Below are 18857 nucleotides of genomic sequence, written 5' to 3' on the forward strand. Positions count from 1 at the left end.
TTTCTGTGTTGTATTTTGCATTCTTTTAAAGCAGTCTTGGCAGAGGCCTATCATTAATATTTTAAAAGAACCAGCTTTTCATTTTGCTATTCTTTATCATTACTTTAAAAATTCTCTTTGGCACTTATTTCCTTCCTTAACGATATTTCCTTCATGACTCATGGAGTCATGGGTTTGTTCCTCTGCTGTTTTCCCAACTTCTTGATTTGAATGCTTAGGTCATTTATATTTCAACCTTTCTTCTCTCCTGATAAATGTACTTAAAGCTATGCATTTTCTTTTAATAACTGATTTTTCTGTGTCCCAGAAATTTTGCATGTAGTGTTTTTACTGTTTAGTTGTAAGTATTTCTAAAGTTCCTTTATTTCTTCCTTTACCCAGGGGTTATTTAGTAATGCTAGTTTCCAAAAATGGGGACCTTTTTTTTTTTTTTTTGGCCGTGCTGTGTGGGATATCAGTTCCCCAACCAAGGATTGATCCCAGACCATGGTAGTGAAAGCCCAGAATCCTAACTAGTAGGCCACCAGGGAACTCCTGGGGCCTTTTTTTTCATTGCTTTTCATTATTGCTAATTTTATTGCATTGTGGCCAGAGAACATGGTTGATATTGATACTTTTGAATTCATTGAGGCTTTCTTTGTGCCCTAACAGGGTCTGTTTTTTGTAATTAAGTGTAAGCATAAAAGGAGTCTTCTCCATTTGTTAAGTGGAGGGTTATATAGGAACGTGTGTCATATATATGAAATTATATATCAAGCTTAAAAATGTATTGTTCAGGTCTCCTTAGGAGTATATGTGTTTATGGTAGACATATATTCTTTGTTAATGAGTATATGTCCTTCTTTGTTTTTCGCGATCTGAAATTTCATTTTGTTAGCTATTAGGATGTCTCTCCCAGCTTTCTTTGGGCTTTTATTAGTCTGCTATATATTTTCTTCATCCTTTCATTTTCAACATCCGTGTGTGTGTGTGTGTGTGTGTGTGTGTGTGTGTACAGTTGGACCTTTTTTTAAAAAAACAAAATCCATTGAGGGTGGTGTTCTAAATGTTTTTTGTACTTACTATTATATTAAAACTTGACATCTCATTTCATCTTCTCCATTTACAGTATTTTTGTTTCTTTTTTTTCTACCATCATACTCATACCTTATTTTGTTTTGAGTCCTTTTTCTATTTCTTGTTCCTGTTTTATATTTTCTCTCTTATTGTACTTATTTAAAAGTCTTCATCTGTATGTCCCAGTATTTCTGCTTCAGATACTGTATGTCACCCAGTGTGGTAGCCAGTCTGATATAGCCCCCAATGATCCCTGCCTCCTGATGTTCACATCCTGCATGGTTCCCCTCCATGTTTTACTAGGGCCTAGTAAAACACATAGGCCTATGTGACCAAGAAAATACAACAGAAGTGACGGTATGCCATTTCTGAGGTTAAGTTATAATAGACATTGCAGTTCTGTCTTGGTTATGGTCTCTTGCCTGCCTGCTGGGACCACGTGTTGTTTGGACCCCCATGGAGAGGCTCACGTGGTGAAAAACTGAAGCCTCCTACCAACAGCTCTGTGAGTGGGCCACGTTAGTGTTGGGTCGTTCAGCCAAGTCATGCCTTCAGCTGACTGCAGTCCTGGCTGACAACTTGACTGAAACCTCAGAAGAGACCCTGAGCCAAAACCTCATGGCTAAGCTGCTCCCAGACTCCTGACCCTCAGAAACTGAGAAAATATTTGTTGTTTTAAGCTAAGTTTGGGGGTGATTTGTTATACAGCAATAGATAACTAATACATCCAGTTTATTTTTCACTGGAGGTCATTATACTGCCCGGGTGTCTTGTTCTTTTGGCAGTGAGCTCATATTCCCCTGATGTGAGCAGCTGTTCTGGCTGGTAACTGTACTGAGGGAAGGCTGAAGGCCAGACTTGACCCTGGTTAATCACCTGGAGTCCAAGGGGTAAAGGGGTGTGAGGGGAGATGAGCCAAAGGGTGGAGAGTCCCAGGCACCACACAAGTAGAGCTCTCACTCCCATCTACGATCACACCACCCAACAATTCTGCTGGTAGGTTTCATCCTTAAACCCTAAGAGGGGGGGTCATCTCCCAGGTGTTACCACTAGCCCTGGTGTCTGGAGGGGGACAGTGGGGGAGTAATCACTCCTCTGGCTGCTCATTTCCTCCCCTCAGCAGGGCTCTTGTTACCCTGATACTAGCCCCCGCAACCAGACACCTGTACCAGTGGTTTGGATGATTTCTGCAATGAGGGGGCAGGCAAGGCAACATGGGGGAGAGGCACCAGCCAGAACTTAAATCTCTAACCTGTCCTGTATTTGTTGCCTCCAGCCATCTACCACTCAAAACACAGGTCAGTTAAAGATAACCTTCCATCTCCTCATAGGTCTTCATAGCTGTGCTAGTTTCTGGAACTCATGTTTCCCTCTGTAGTTTCTCCAGAGTAGTTTTTGGGCAAGGGAATCAGTGGCTTGTGCTGTCTGCCATCTTAGCGGGAACCAGAAGTCCCAAGTAACTTCGGAAACTAATAGAGATTTCTGTCCTTCAGGTTATCTGAGCCTCCTGTTCACAGAAAGGACTCCTCTGGCCTTCAGAGGTCCCAAGCTGCCATACACAGAATTGACTTGTCTGACTTCTCAAATATCTAAGCTCATAAATCACAGAATACACCCAGAGGGTGTCAGCTGGTTACTGACAAATGGGACATTTCAGGTCCTCAGAGGGCCAGATTCTCCCATATCTTGGATGGCCCCTGGGGCCAGGGTGCCTGAGCCCCTTATCCGCACTTGTTAGACCCACAGTCTTGGAGACCCTAGGCACAGAATGGTCTTGTCCTGCCTCCGGTGACTGAGCCCTCATCTGAGGAGTGGTCAGCCTCCTGTCCAATAATGGGGGGTGATGGGAGCCTTTTAAGAGTTAACTCCAGCTTTATATGACATTGTTTTGGGAGAGACAGATGAGAGGATAGCTGCCCTCGTGCCCCTCACCTGTCAGTATTGCCTAGAGCAGCAACTTCTGGCCAGAACCTGGCACAGTGAGGCCACGACCCGAAGGACCCCAAGTTACTTCATCCATCATCTGCCATGTCTTCTGTGGAGGGACAACTCGGCCTGTGAGAGAATCTGCCTTCTGAGAAGGTAAGTGGGAAAAATGAACTTCTTTTGGATCATTATCCTCCACACAGGTAGGTGACTCCTTTTAGGGCCTGAGCTTTATCAGTGCTTGATTTGTTTGTCCACAGTAGTGGGATGGAGAAGGCAAATAAATGGTTTCTATTGTTGAAATGGTTAAGACAGGTATCCATGAGCTGGAAACCCAGTTTAGTGCTGACAGCCTGAGGCACGGCAAGGCCATAGTCCCTTAAGCTGTCCCCAGAGCAAGTGACGAGAATAGGAACCTTAGACCCCTGTCCAGGACCACTAGCATTAGTGCATAAGACTCACAGAGAAGGGGCTGGATCCTAGAAATGGTGACGTGTGGAATGCTAGAGGTAGCTGGCCCAATGTTTCTAAGTAGCCCATACTTCCCAGTCTTTGTAATGAATCTTGGCCTTTCTGAATCAGGATCTCTCTCTCCCATCCCTCATTCAAAGGGCCTGTCCTAAAAACATACATTCACAGACATCATCCAGACCCTTACAGGCAGACAGATGTACGACAAAACAGCCTCAGGCCTCCTCAAGCAGTCCTCGACCTGGGCTCACCTTCTAGAACTGATTTCTCAGCATCCATTCTCCTGCCACTGGGGAAGCAGGAGCCGCCCTTCACCTGAAATGGGAAGTATTTCAGCTCCAGCAGGTAAAGAGGCCCTGGGGACTCCATCTACAACAAAAACCAGGGAGAAGGCAGAGAAATACACAGACCACAGTGACCTTCATGTGTGCAAAGTACAATTGTTAAAAACAAAACAACAAAAACAGAAAAAAGAGGCCGTGGTCGCCATGGGGCAGTACTGAAGCAGAGCCCCATACTCTCAGACCTGGGGAGAGAGGGCACTATGCTCCCACATGTCTAGGGCTGGCAGGCAGGGAGGCGGGGTCTCATGTGTAGGCCCTCTTGGCAAAGAACGGATATCTGGTGGGGCTGATAGTGGGCTGGAGGGAGTCTGATCAAGATGGGGCTGTGGCCTCGGCCCCCTCCTCTGAGTCCCACACCTCTGACTGCAGGTAATCAGCGAAGAGAGCCTTGGCCCGGCGTAGGACGCGCCCCAGGTGGTGTTTTCGCACGAGGCGGTCAAAGTGCATGGCCAGCTCGTTGTAATCCAGCCCGTTGCGCATGATATGGTCGCGGTGCTCCAGCAGGATGGCGAGGCACAGGAAAAGCATGAATGGGTTCCCTCGGCCAAACTCCTGGGGCGGGGGCAGGCCCAGTGGGGGTGGGGGTGGCAGGGACTTCCCAGGGTCTTGTGGGGAGCCCACCTCTGGCATCAAGGGGGATCCTGCAGCCATGTCACCAGTGGGAGAGGCGTCCTGGGTGGATGGCGGAGATGAAGATGATGGGGAATCAGGGTGGGAAGAGGAGGAAAGCAGTGGGTCTGAGGAGTTCAGCAAGGGCTCAGAGAGAGACTTGGAGCTGATGAGGGCAGCTGGGTGGGGCAGCTGGACCAGAAGGTCCCTCCTGGGGCCTGTGTTATCCCTGAGTTGCTGGAGGTCATCCAGACTGGCCTGTCTCAGGAGACGCCCTCCACCACCAGGCCCCTGGCTGGTGGTGGCCAAGTGGTCAACAGCATCTTCAAAAGCACCATCTCCTCCACCGGCGGGCCTCAGCATGTGCCTCTGCCGCACGGGCCGTCCCCTGTGGCCCCCAAAGCCAGTGTCTGCCACCAGGCTGGGGGGGCCCACGAGCTCTACCTCATGCTCGGGAGGGTCGGGGGGCAGCGAGCTCCAGGTGACCTCCAGCATGCGGAGAGCGTCATCAAAGGCGAACTCGCGCTTGAGCTCGAGCAGCAGCCAGCGGTAACAGAAGAAGAGGTCGTCAGCACCGGCTTCCTGCAAGTACTGGTAGAAGTCAGGGTCGGCGTGTCTCAGCAGCAGCTTGAGGTGAGCGAACTTGGTGGCCATGGCGCGGCCATCAGGGTGGAAGTTCGCAGCCAGGCGCTTCATGATGCCACAAAAGCAGACAAAGGCATGGCCCTCGTGGTCCATGACGGCAAGGATGGGCGAGGCCAGGTCGCTCATGCCCTGGCAGTAGGACACCTGTGGGTGGGTAACGGCGTAAGTGGTGAGCAGGTCGTGCAGAGCCTGCAGGTGTGGGCCATCCTCGGGCCCTGCGAAGTAGGGGTGGGCCCGGTCGGTACGCAGCACGTCCTTGAGGACCGTGCTGCGGATGAACTCCAGGTCCTCGGGGCTCGCTCGCTGGGCCCACTCGCTCTTGAGCTGCTCATACTCGCGGCTCTTGCGTTTCATGTAGTCCATCCGCTCACGGCCTGTCAGCCCGTCTGGGTACACGTTCAGAAGGTACCTCCACACCACCTGGCCAGGGATGAAAGGGATGAGGCTGAGGGTCTACAGATGAGCTGCCACACCCTCGTGTGGATCCATCACCACCCAGCCACCCTGGGCCTCTGCCCTCCTTTGGAAAAGCCTGCCCCTCCTGAAGGTAAGCCTGCTGTGCTGGAATACTTCCACGCCATCCGCCGAGAGTGTGGCCCACCGCATGTGTCTCTTGAGCTATTCATGACTGCTGTGATGGATCCAATGAGTGACCAAGAGGGCTCACCTTTCGCAGGGAGGGCTCAACACCACCATGGTAGATCCGCAGGCGCAACTCCTCGGGGCGTGAGAGCTGGCCCTCGTGGTTCAGGTATGTGTGAAACTCCGCATCGCTTAGGGGAGGCTTGAAGGGCTTGACGTCTTCCCCATATGACCAGCTCAGCACCTGCTGGACCTTGGACAAGGTGCGGCCCACCTGTGAAGGAAGGAGGGAGGGAGGCCACCACTCAGCTGGGCAGGCCAGGGGCAGGTACCAACCGGCATGCTCGGAATCGGGGGTGCCAGGGATGCCCTGCCCTCCAATCACAGCTGGGCCCCGCGGCTCCCTGAAAGCACCTGAGAGAGGATGGACTGTGTGAAGGGCAGGGCAGCTGTCGTCAGCGATGACCGCTTCTCAGCCAGCAGCATGTCGGAGCCAATGACATCCTTGGGGCTGATTATGTCCCAGTCTTCCAGCAGCGGGCCTGGGCACACAGAATGACACCGTATGAGAATGCGGATGAGAACCCCAGACCTCAGGGTCGGGTTCCTCTCCCTCCAAAGCCAGGCCACCCACAGGGCAATGAGCCACTCCACTCTCCCTTCCCATGTCATCCCAATCACATAAAAAATAAAACCACGAATAATCCTCTTGTGGAAACTGTCTCACAGAATGGCTGAGCAGACTCTAATAGTAGTATTTTAATGATATAAGGTAATATTTATCAAGCACTTACTATGTGCCAGGCACTGTGACAGGGCTTAACGTCAATATAAACGATAAGAACAGTAGACAACACTTCCATACGGCTAAGTGCCAGGAAGCGTTCTGAGCCCTTTGCAAATATTAACTCATTTAATATTCACATCCATCCTCTAAGTTAGGCACTATTATTATCGCCACTCTATGTGGAAACATGCATAGTCAGGACTAGAAGTTGCCCAAGGCCCCACAGCAAGTGGGTGAAAGAACCGAAATTTGAAGGCCAGGCCCAAAGCTCAAGAGCCCAAACTCTTTTAATCTTATATTCCTGCTAGTTTTCCTCCCACAATTGGTATAGACTACCATTATCATTCTTATTTTGCAGACCATGACAAACAGCTTGGAACAGTTAGTAAGTGGCCAAGGAAACGGTAGGGCTGGGATGTGAATCTCATTTACCTTACTCCAGGGCCCAGATAAAGTTTAGCAAAAGTATTTGTAGAACAGGTATGCCATGCATGTTAGACAGAAGAAACAATGCTATGCTTGATATTACCCAATTCTGGCCCTTGGAACATCAGCAGAAGTCTGTCCCTTCTCTCTCTTCTTTACTCCCCCTTGCATCCTTTCTGCCCACCTCAAATGTCATGTGGCTGAAGCAGCAGTGGCCACCTGAATAAGTTCGAGAGACTTAAGAGATGTCGGCCCTGGCGCCACAGAGCTGCTAAGCTGACAACAGCAAAGACCAGTAGCTTTCAAACTCTATTATATGAAACAAATCAACTAGGATTTGTTCAAGCCATTGTCATTTGCAGGCAAATGCCGTCACTAAGCAACATTTCCATGAAGTCCACTGTACTTTCTCCCACAGAGCTGAGGGGGAAGCAAACCCTGGGCCACAAGTGGATGTCACTGCCTCTCTTTAGGTGTCCCATGGGGCACTGCAAACCTAAGGGGTCCAGAAGGGGAGCCCAAGATCCACTCTAGACATAACCTCCTCCTCTGCTCCTCGTGTGAGTGAACAGTGTCTCTACCTGTTCAGCTGCTTAAGTCCCACACCTCACAGATGTCCTTGCCGCCTCCCACTCTCTCAATTCCCAGGGCCAAACCATCGCCAAGCTAAATAGCTTCTGCATGCAGAACACACTTCAATTCCACCTCTTCTCTCAGCTCACACCACGCCTCTCACCTGAAACTGCCTCCCAACCAGTCCCTGCCTCCCCTTTGCCCCTCTGCACCCTCTCCCAACAGCTGCCAGAGTGGGCTTTCTAAAACATGAAAACACATAAAATAAAGAAGGTTGCACTACTCAACAGGTAAAATAAAGAAGGTCACACCAATGGTCTGAAATACCAAAGAGAGGAGCCCCTGTCAAGGCACAGAGCTAAAGCTTGATGATTTGAGAGGAAAGCAGAGAGACCTGGAGGACAAGTCCAGGAGACCTGACAATGCAAACCCTAAGAAATGCAGGAGGAGCAAAGGGGTCAGGTGGAGACAGAATTACCCAGGTGTGAAGGAAACTGTCCCTGAGATGAAGAAGTGGCTCGGCAGGTCTCAGGTAGGATGAATCAACGAACAGCACAGACCACGGGCTCCCCCAACTCTATTCACCTGCTGGCGAAGTGCCCACATTCTAAGAATGAAGACAAACTCTTGCCAGCTTCCAAAGATGAAGAACAGGCTGCTTACAACTGAAAGAAGGTCCGATTGCCGATGGGCTTCTGTTCCACAACTCTGGAAGCAAGACAGTGGCTTGCAGCACCCACGGAGTACTGACAAGAGAGGCCTGAGATCCAAGGGTCCCACATCCAGCCAACCCAGTACGTATCCACCGCGACTGAAGTTTCTGATCATTAGCATACATCTAACGCATGCGCCTTACTGGAGGAGAACGAAGAAGTTCTCTAAGAAATGACTACTGAATGACTACAAGGGCTCAAGGTGGGTGGGGGAAGGCAAAAGGGAGGGTAAATGGGGACAGGCCACAAGTTTTTAATATATACAGTTAAACATAAAACGACAAAGAGACTGTGACTGGGAGTTTGTAACATTGTTACATTAGGATTCCTGAAACATAAGCGAGTGACTCTAAAGAAAAGATAATGATAGCCTGGAATTGAAAAAGAGAAAAAATTACTGTTGGAGCAAAGCCCAGAAGTTAAGGGTTAGGGAGCAGGAGAAGGATGAGAATGAGAAGTGTTCCAAAGCTTCCATTTCACGGGCTACGGAGGGTGGGGGAGACTGGAGGGGAAAAGTGCTCAAAAGATTTCACTGTCAATTGTGTAAAAAAGCATAAATCCAGCTACGGAGATTTTGTGAGAGACATACTAAAACTAGGTGACAAAGAAAGGTTAAAAATTGAAGAAACATGAAGGTGTACCTGGCAAACACAAGCAGAAAGCAAGAGCAGCCATGTGAATATCAGAAAAAGCACCGCTCAACATCAAAAACATGGGACTTCCCTGGTGGCGCAGGGGCTAAGACTCGGCGCTCCCAATGCGGGGGGCCTCAGTTTGATCCCTGGTCAGGGAACTAGATCCCACAAGCAGGCCACAACTAAGAGTTCACATGCTGCAACTAAGGAGCCCGTGAGCCGCAACTAAGACCTGGTGCAACCAAATTAAAAAATAAATAAAGTGTATAACTCAGTGAGTTTAAAAAAAAATAAAAGACAAAACACATGACAGGAAAAGAGAGATATTCTATATTGACTTTTAAAAGAAAGAAAGAACCTGTTAATAAAATGGACAAAGGATTTCTACAAGCCCAAACTCATCTAGTGGCAAAACCGGATCTGAACTGACGTGTGACTATATGTAGTCTTTTTTTTTTTTTAAATAAATTACTTTATTTATTTATTTTTGGCTGCATTGGGTGTTCGTTGCTGTGCGTGGGCTATCTCTAGCTGTGGTGAGCAAGCACTCTTTGGTGCGGTGCGTGGGCTTCTCACTGCAGTGGCTTCTCTTGTTGCAGAGCACGGGCTCTAGGTGAGTGGGCTTCAGTAGTTGTGGTGCACGGGCTCAGTAGTTGTGGCATGTGGGCTTCAGTAGTTGTGGCTCATGGGCTTTAGGGTGCAGGCTCAGTAGTTGTGGTGCAAGGGCTTAGTTGCTCCGTGGCATGTGGGATCTTCCCAGACCAGGGCTCAAACCCGTGTCCCCTGCATTGGCAGGCAGATTCTTAACCACTGCGCCATCAGGGAAACCCTATATCTAGTCTTTATGTAACTCACTAAGTGTGAATGTGCACACACTTCCCTGAAGAAACATGCACGTTTCATTATGGGGTGCTGCCCCAGGCCCTTCTTGCAGTATTACACAATATGTACTATACATACTGTACCTCCTTACCATAAAATTGTCAAACCTCCCAAATCCTAAATTATATATGTTGTGCAATGCCAATCAGTGACGTAGTGGGTTTTTTCCTGGAACTGGATAACATTATTTTAAGGTTCATATGAAAGAATTCACATTTAAGAATAGTTAAGAAAAAGGAGAGCCAAAAAAAAAGAATAGTGGGAGGAAGGCAATGCTTGCCTTATTAAAATGTATCAGAAAACCACTGTGATAAAAATATGGTGTTAGCATAGCATGAGACAAATAGAGCCAACTGGTGGAATTCAATATAGAAAGCCCAGAAATAAATCCAAGGACATATGGGAACTCAGTACATGACAAAAGTGGCATTTCAAATCAGTGTAGAAAAAGTGGTTATTTAATAAATGATGCTGACATACCTATTTGTCTGGAATTTTTTTTTTTAAAGCTAGGTCTACTAATCACAATGCTGACAGAGATTTATATGTAGAAAAGAAAATAATAAGCATATTAGAAGAAAATGTAAGAGAATATTTGTATAAGCTTGTGGATGGGGAGGATGTTCCAAAGTAAGGAGAAATTCAGAAATCATAAAGAAAAAGACAGATATATGTATAAGACTGCATACATATTTTAGTTTTTGATAGGATCAGAAAAGCACCATAAACAAAGCCATAAAACAAAAAGATAAGCTTGGAAAAAAATATCTGCAATACATATGACAGAAAGAGGATTCATATCACAAATGCACAGATTGGTTGATGGTCTAGGCTTGGTAATCTTCCAACTGTAGAGGTGACAGAAACTGACTTCTTCCCTGAAAGAGGGACTGGGCCATCTAAGTGGTCACAACATGCCTGTTGCTTTCACAGTCATAAACACGATCCCAAGAATTCCATTAATAATATTTGTAACAGCTCCATTGATTGGACACTTACTTACCTTTTTTTTTTTTTTTTTTTTTGCGGTACGCGGGCCTCTCACTGTTGTGGCCTCTCCCGTTGCGGAGCACAGGCTCCAGACGCGCAGGCTCAGCAGCCATGGCTCACGGGCCCAGCCGCTCCGCGGCATGTGGGATCTTCCTGGACCGGGGCGTGAACCCGTGTCCCCTGCATCGGCAGGCGGACTCTCAACCACTGCGCCACCAGGGAAGCCCTTACTTACCTATTAATGTATAGCATGATACCATTAATGTTAAACACATACCGTCTGTGTATATATACAAATATGAATATACTTACGTATCTCTATATGTAGATTAATTTGTCTGTGTGTATGTGTGTGTGAATAAATAAAGGACCTGTAAGGTTATACATCAAACTGATCAAAGTAGCTCCTGCAGGGCAAAAGGGTAGGGGAACAAGATTAGGCACAGTGGGGGCTTCCCTGGTGGTGCAGTGGTTAAGAATCCGCCTTGACAATGCAGGAGACACAGGTTTGAGCCCTGGTCCGGGAAGATCCCACATGCCGCGGAGCAACTAAGCCCATGAACCACAACTACTGAGTCTGCACTCTAGAGCTTGCGAGCCACAACTACTGAGCCCGTGTGCCACAACTACTGAAGCCCGTGAGCCCAGAGCCCGTGCTCCCAACAAGAGAAGCCACCACAATGAGAAGCCCGCGCACTGCAACAAAGAGTAGCCCCTGCTCGCAGCAACCGTAGAAAAGCCTGCGTGCAGCAACGAAGACCCGATGCAGCCAAAAATAAAATAAATAAATTAAAAAAAAAGATTAGGCAGACTGGTTCCAGGAGACTTCAGCATTATTTATAATAAGGAGAATGTATTTACTGGATAATTAAAGATTAGTTTCATTAGGGAATTCCCTGGCGGTCCGGTGGTTAGGACTCTGTGCTTTCACTGTGGAGGGCCTGGGTTCAGTCCCTGGTCGGGGAACTAAGATACCACAAGCCACGTGGTGCGGCTAAAAAAAAAAAAAAAATAGTTTCATTAAAAAATGTAAAAAAAAAAAAAAATGCAACTCCATGGAATTCTCTGGCGGTCCACTGGTTAGGACTTGGCACTTTCACTGCCGTGGGCCCAGGTTCACTGGGTTCCATTCCTGGTCAGGGAACTAAGTAAGATCCTGCAAGCTGTGTGGCACAGCCCCCCCCCAAAAAAGTAGCTCCAATCAAATTCCCATCAGGATTTTAATGAAATGATAAGCTAATTCTATTAAATGAAAAGAACAGTGGGACTTCCCTGGTGGTGCAGTGGTTAAGAATCCACCTGCCAGTGCAGGGGACATGGGTTCGAGCCCTGGTCTGGGAAGATTCCACATGCCACGGAGCAACTAAGCCTGTGCGCTACAACTACTGAGCCTGCGTGCCACAACTACTGAAGCTCACGCACCCTAGAGCCCATGCTCTGCAACAAGAGAAGCCACCACAATGAGAAGCCCATGCACCACAATGAAGAGTAGCCCCTGCTTGCCACAACTAGAGAAAGCCCGTGCGTAGCAACCAAGACCCAACGCATACAAAAAATAAATAAATAATTTAAAAAAAAAGAACAGTAAGTGCGTGAGAATATTCAAGAAAAAATTTTAAAAGGAGAACATTAAAACATATCATAAAGCTACATGATTAAAACAACATAGAATTGGCTTAGGGTTGAACAAAGAGATCAGTGTAAGGGGATCAGGAATTCAGAAACAAACTCGTGTATTTGCAGGAGTTTGGGAAACAAGACAATGGTAGGAATAGAACTAACTCATCAGTAACTGGAAAGTTGATTCTCTTTAAAAAGATAACTTTTAAATGTCCTTTTGCCAAACTGATGGGTGTGTGTCTCTCTGTAATTTGCATTCCTCTCAGTTCTTGTGCAGTTGGGGTTTTCTTCACATGTTTATTAGTGGGGCAGATTTTATTTCCTTACTGAAATAGTGCTATTGTGTCTATTTTATAGGTGAGGAAATGGAGGCTTGGGGACTTAGCTAAGTGACTGACACACAGTAGCACATAGGGCTGCTCAGTGCAGAGGTTCCTGTGTTTCTGGCTACCTGTCTTTTCCCATTTGTCTCTCTGCCTGTCTCTGTCACTATCTTTCCCTCTGACTCTTGTTTCTCTCTCTCTCTCTCTCTGCCTATCTTTTTCTCTAGTTTCTTTTTCTTAACAAGCCCCACATTTTGTAGAGTTAAATGGTTAAAAGCAAGGACTCTGAAGACAGTTCAGCCACCACCTGGGTTCAAATCCTGCTCCTCCACTTACTGTCTGTGTCACATGGACAAGTCCTGTCCCCTCTATGAGCCTCAGTTTCCCCATTTATAACATGGGGATAACGATTGTCCCTACCCTGTAGAATTGTTTTGACAATCCAATGAATAAACATTATGTGTGCAGAATGGCCCCAAGTGTTTGACACATGTTAGCTATTTATATGTTATTATGACATCAATAAAATGCCTCAGGACTTCCCTGGTGGCTCGGTAGTTAAGACTCTGTGCCCCCAATGCAGGGGACCCGGGTTCAATTCCTGGTCAGGGAACTAGATCCCACATGCACGCCGCAACTAAGGAGCTGGCAAGCCGCAACTAAGGAGCCCGCGAGCCGCAACTAAGACCTGGCACAACCAAATAAATAAATAAATATTAAAAATAAATAAATAAAGTAAAATAAAATGCCTCAGTCACCCCAAATAGGCACTGTGAATTCCCTGAGGCTGGGAACCGTGTCTTCCACTCCACAACTTTTTATTTTAAAAAAATTTCAAATCTATGACAAAGTTAAAAGATGAATACATTGACCATCCATATGTCCTTCATCTAGCTCCCCCAGCTGTTCACATTTTGCCACATTTGCTTCATCTTGCTCTCTCCATATATATATACATTTTTAAAATTTTTTTATTTTTTTAACATCTTTATTGGAGTATAATTGCTTTACAATGGTGTGTTAGTTTCTGCTTTATAACAAAGTGAATCAGTTATACATATACATATGTTCCCATATCTTTCCCCTCTTGCGTCTCCCTCCCTCCCACCCTCCCTATCCCACCCCTCTAGGTGGTCACAAAGCACCGAGCTGATCTCCCTGTGCCACGTGGCTGCTTCCCACTAGCTATCTATTTTACGTTTGGTAGTGTATATATGTCCATGCCACTCTCTCACTTTGTCACAGCTTACCCTTCCCCCTCCCCATATCCTCAAGTCCATGCTCTAGTAGGTCTGTGTCTTTATTCCCGTCTTACCCCTAGGTTCTTCATGACCTTTTTTTTTTTTCCTTAGATTCCATATATATGTGTTAGCATACGGTATTTGTTTTTCTCTTTCTGACTTACTTCACTCTGTATGACAGACTCTAGGTCCATCCACCTCACTACAAATAACTCAATTTCGTTTATTTTTATGGCTGAGTAATATTCCATTGTATATTTTTTTGCTGAATTATTTGCAGATATCATGATGCTTTACCCCTTAATACGTAACTGTGTTTTTCCCGAGAACAAGGATATTTTCCTTCTATAACCATGATACCGTTACCATACCCAGGAACTTTAACCCTGACACACTATTATTTTCTAATGTAAGCTCAATAATCAAATTTTGGGGACCGTGTCTTAATTTATCTGTGGGCTCTCAGGGACCAGTACAGGTAAGACTAGGGGAACAAATATGAGAAGACTGGAAGTGGCTGAGAGATAAAAGGAACAAACAAATGAATATGAGTGCAGGGTGAGTCAATGAATAAATACAATTACCATGACTATAATCAGCATTGTTATATTTACAATATTATTATAACTGAAACATATAATACTGTAGCTCTATTATTATATTGCATTATACAGTTATATGTTACTACATTATATGCTATAATAAATGTGATCATTATTGTTATTAGAGCTAATACTTTTTGAGCATTCACTATGCAGCCATGCACCTTTCCAGGTTTTTTACATGAATTTCCCTGTTTAATCATCATGATGGCCCTAAGATACCATTATCTCTACTTTACAGATAAAGAAATTGAGGGCCAGTGGCCAAGCCAGGATTTGGACCCAGGATTCCTTGCTCCCTAGCCCACCGTGAGGGAGTGCATTGTGAGGAGTGGAGTCATCCCACGGGGAAAGGGGGGCATCCCAGAGCAGTGCCCGCAAGGCACCAGGTACTCACTATCCTCAGTGGGCCGAATATCTACACGCAACTGCAGGTAAGGTTTGGAGGCGGTGGCGAAGGCCGTGCTGAGGTCCCAGTCAGACAGGAGTGAGAGATAAGCTTCCTGCCCCAGCCGATCCCGGCCCAGGTAGCTGATACCAAAATTCTTCTTCCTGGACAGAGAAGACATGGCATCTTTCAGTGCCCCAGTGCCCTGGAGGCCTCAGGGACAGTTTCCAAAAGAAGCTGAGGAGGATAGATGGTTTTGAAAACAACTTCCTACTATGTGCTGGGCACTGTGCCAAGGATTTCAGGCAGCCTGAGGTCAGATCGTTTTTTTCTATTTTGTTTCACAAACAGAAGCAGATACACACCTGCTTGTATCTGGAGAGCACACTGGGAACTGGTAACGTGGTCCCCTCTAGGGAGGGTAACAGAGTAGCTGAGGGATAGAAGTGGGAAGAAAGCAGCCTTGTGCATAAAAAAAAAAGCAATCTGTATGTTTGTTATATTTCACAACAAAAAATGTTTATGCACAAAAAGTCAAATAACAACTAAGAATTTGTTCTTCAGATACACCTGTGCAACTATGCAAAGAAGTATGTTGTGTGATAACTATTGTAACCATGGAAACATCCTAAATACCCATCACTTTTGTATTATTTGAGTTTGTTACCATGTGCATTCGTCCAAAATAACAACGACAACAAAATAACCATCACACCTGTCTCCAAGAGACACTACTTTTCATCTATCAGGTTGGCAAATTTTCCAATGTTTTCTAGTAGCCAGTGTTTGTGAGGGTGTGAGGGAAACAGGAATTTTATGGGCTGCTGGTGAGACTGTAAATTGGTAATACCTACCTGGAGAACATTTTGGAAACATCTGTTGAAATTTTAAAAAAGCATACACCGTTTAACTCAGCAATATTACTCCTATGACTAGATTTCCCCAAATATTCCAAGATATGTATGCGGCTGTTTGTTCACTGTGGGATTATTTCAATAATAATAATAATAATAATAATAATAATAGTAATAATAACAAGAAAACAACCTCCCCCTTTACCAAACAACAACAATAAAAATGCCAAACAACCGCTGTCGAGGTGGGTGGCCCACTGGCTTTCCCCAGGCTCCCGTTACTCACCCGTTCAAGTCAAAGGCTCGGATGAGGATGTGCTGTAACACATCGAGTGAGGTGATCTGGGGGTCCACAGCAAAAGAGCGAAACTCAGGTGGCAAGAAGCTCTCACATTTCTGGGGAGAGAAGACAGGGGTCGGCCATCAGGGGTCACATCACCATGCTGACATGGAGTGAGTAGCAGGGACCAGATCAAGGCGGGAGTTCTGAGCCATGGGGAGAACTGTTGTTTTTGCTCTGAATGGAGGGTGGGGGAGGCTTGGGAGGGTTCTGAGCAGAGGAGGGATGTGGTCTGACTCAGGATTTAACAGGATCCTTCTGGCTGCTCTATGAACAGTCTGTGGGGGACAAAGGAGAAAGGAGTGTTCCAGTGAGGGGGCTACTGCAATAGTCCAGGCACCCAATCCTTCTTCTACATCCCCTCAATGATGGTTGCCTGGATCACCATGTCCAGTCTGGCCCTCACTAAACCAGTCCTCCGCGCTGCAACCAATCTAGCACATCTATCTACAACACTCCCCTGCTTAAATCTCTTCAAAGGGAACCCCAGGATCCCCAACAGGTGGGCCTATAGGACCCCAGCCAGCCTCCCTCCAGTCAGCTTTTTTGAACTTTACACTCTGGTACTACCAGACTCCTGGAAGTTATACTCTGAATACATTCTGGCTCCAGGCCTTTGCTTATGCAGATCCCCCAGTCTGGTACGTCCTTCCCACTTTCTTCAGCTGGCTCACACACAGTTCAGGCATCTTCTCTTTTCTGAACTCCCAAACCTCTACCTTTGAGCTTCCTCTATTACACTGAAGTGATCTGTTTACTTCTCACCAGAATCTACCCTCTTCTCATCACCACCAGTGCCACCACCCTAGTCTGAGCCACCATCACTGACTGCCTGCTGGAACTACTGCAACAGCTTTCTTACTCAAGAGTACATGCCAAAGGCCCTTCACAATCTGCCCCTCTCTTACCTCTCCGATTCACCTCCTACCACTCTTCCCCTCACTCTCTGGGCTCCAGCAACATGGGAACCTAAGGGAACATGCCAAGCTCATCCCCACCTCCCAGCCTTTGCCCTTGCTGTTCCCTCTGTCTAGAACACTCTTCCCCCCTGATATGCACATGCCTGACTCCTTTTTATTTGTGTCTCTGCTCCTTCAGTACCTCTCTGGGGATTTCCCTGTACGACCTTGGCTAAAGTAACTCCCTAGTTCCGAACCTTTTTCGTTATTTCCCCATGACATCTACCCGTGTCTGAAGCATCTCATTTACTGAGCTGTTTGTCTCCCCGACGAGTATGTCCGCTCATCCAGGGTGGGGACTTGCACAAAAGTGCACTCTCAACACATATGTTGACTGATGTCAGAGGTTCCTTTTCAGACAGCAACAGCCTCCCTCATTTCTCAAGGCCCCACTCAACTATTAAGGCCCCTCCTCCAGCCCTATAGCCCCTCCTCTCTACCCACAATCTCCACCCATCCATTCCAGGGGCCTCTACCTTTCCATTTGCAGTCATCACGCCCCATGCCCTGCCCTCGCATTCCCAGGTCCAGCCTCTCCCCCACCCTCCACTCACGCCACCATCACTCTGCCCTCAAGCCTCGCCCCTCACGTAACACCCCAATTCTCAGGTCCCGCCCTCCAGCCTAGGACAGCCACCGCCTTCCCTTCCCCTGGGAGCTCGGGTCAGGCTAGACGACGGGCCGCCAGCCTCACCTTGACTCGGACCCGCACCACCTCTCGCTCTTCCTCCTCAGCTGCCGCTTGGGCTCCCCCACCAGGCGGGGGCGCTCCGGAGCCGGCCAAGTCCGAGGATCCAGAGGCCGTCGCCATCCCTCCACCACCCGCCTCCGGGTGACAGCTGACCGTTGCCCCCTACCCTTGCGCACACCCCAAAATGCGGGCGCCTGCGGCCCCACCTTGCGCCCGGGCGCAGGCGCAGAGGGCGCCACGGGACCCTACCCCCCCCACCACCTGGCACAGGGTGGAGGTCGCCTCTGCGCACGCGCACAATGTGCTGTTGCCAGGAGCCCCGCCCCCCAAAGCCGGGCATTTTGCCTCACTTTAGCCAGTGTGCAGGCGCTTATTGAGGGCCCGCCCCGCCCTTGTTCTTGGTTTGGTTGTTTGGGCAGTTTGCTTCCGGGTTCACCTAGGTGCGTGTTAAAGTGACGACCTATTCAGGCGAGAAAAGTGGGCGGGGAAAGGAAGCTGCTGCGCGACGACGTCAAGCCTCCACATCCCGCCCCAAGTCGCCTCGCGTCTCTGCTTAGAGATGATGTCATCTATTTCAAACGCCTGTGATCTTCACTTCAAATGAATCCGCTGAACGGAAGAATAATCCTTTTTCCAGAATCTTTTAAAAAATAGTTTACACGTTGTGAAAATTCATGGAGCTGTACATTTATGATTTTTGCAGTTTCTGCCCGCATGTTATACTTCAATAAGTAATTTACCCAAAAAAGCCATTTGTATGCTCTCTGGAGGTCCTAGCTTTTTAAAGTTTGCCTTTGTTTTTATTGAATCCTTACAACACGTTGAGATCGATCCTGTTATTAAATGGTGTGTCCACCAAATATCAGCTGAATACTGGACATAGCTTAGACTCCTTTGAGAAACTTTATGTACCACAAAATGCAAAAAGGCATTCTCCTCACTTTACTGTATAACATCTATATGGTTTGGACAAAATACAGGCTGCCCTTACAAATGTAATTTCTCACAAAGGAGTCCTGTAAGTTACCTGGACTCCAGCTGTTGCTGCAGTATTGTATGGATGCTACCGTTAACGTTACCTTTTTAGAGAAGTCTGCAATTCTAAAACACTTCTGTGGCACTGCTGGATTTTCTGATGGAAACAGGGAGTTTGAAAGTCTGTTTCTCATTAAAATTACCATAGGGTGGAATGAGCAAAAC

At 47.1% G+C, this 18857-nt stretch overlaps 1 protein-coding gene across 1 annotated transcript; it reads right to left on the reverse strand.

Moving 5' to 3' along the window:
* Positions 1-3879: 3879 nt before the first annotated feature.
* Positions 3880-17916, reverse strand: TBC1D25 (TBC1 domain family member 25). The gene is made up of 6 exons (XM_030846684.3): positions 17661-17916; positions 15954-16063; positions 14823-14977; positions 6048-6175; positions 5719-5907; positions 3880-5471 (listed from the first exon to the last, which is right to left on the reverse strand). The coding sequence occupies exons 1-6, from the start codon at positions 17775-17777 to the stop codon at positions 4110-4112; spliced, it is 2061 nt and encodes a 686-aa protein (XP_030702544.1). The 5' UTR covers positions 17778-17916; the 3' UTR covers positions 3880-4109.
* Between the last annotated feature and the right edge of the window lie 941 nt (positions 17917-18857).

This window comes from Globicephala melas, chromosome X (genome assembly GCF_963455315.2).
Source record: "Globicephala melas chromosome X, mGloMel1.2, whole genome shotgun sequence".
Lineage (NCBI taxonomy): Eukaryota > Metazoa > Chordata > Mammalia > Artiodactyla > Delphinidae > Globicephala > Globicephala melas.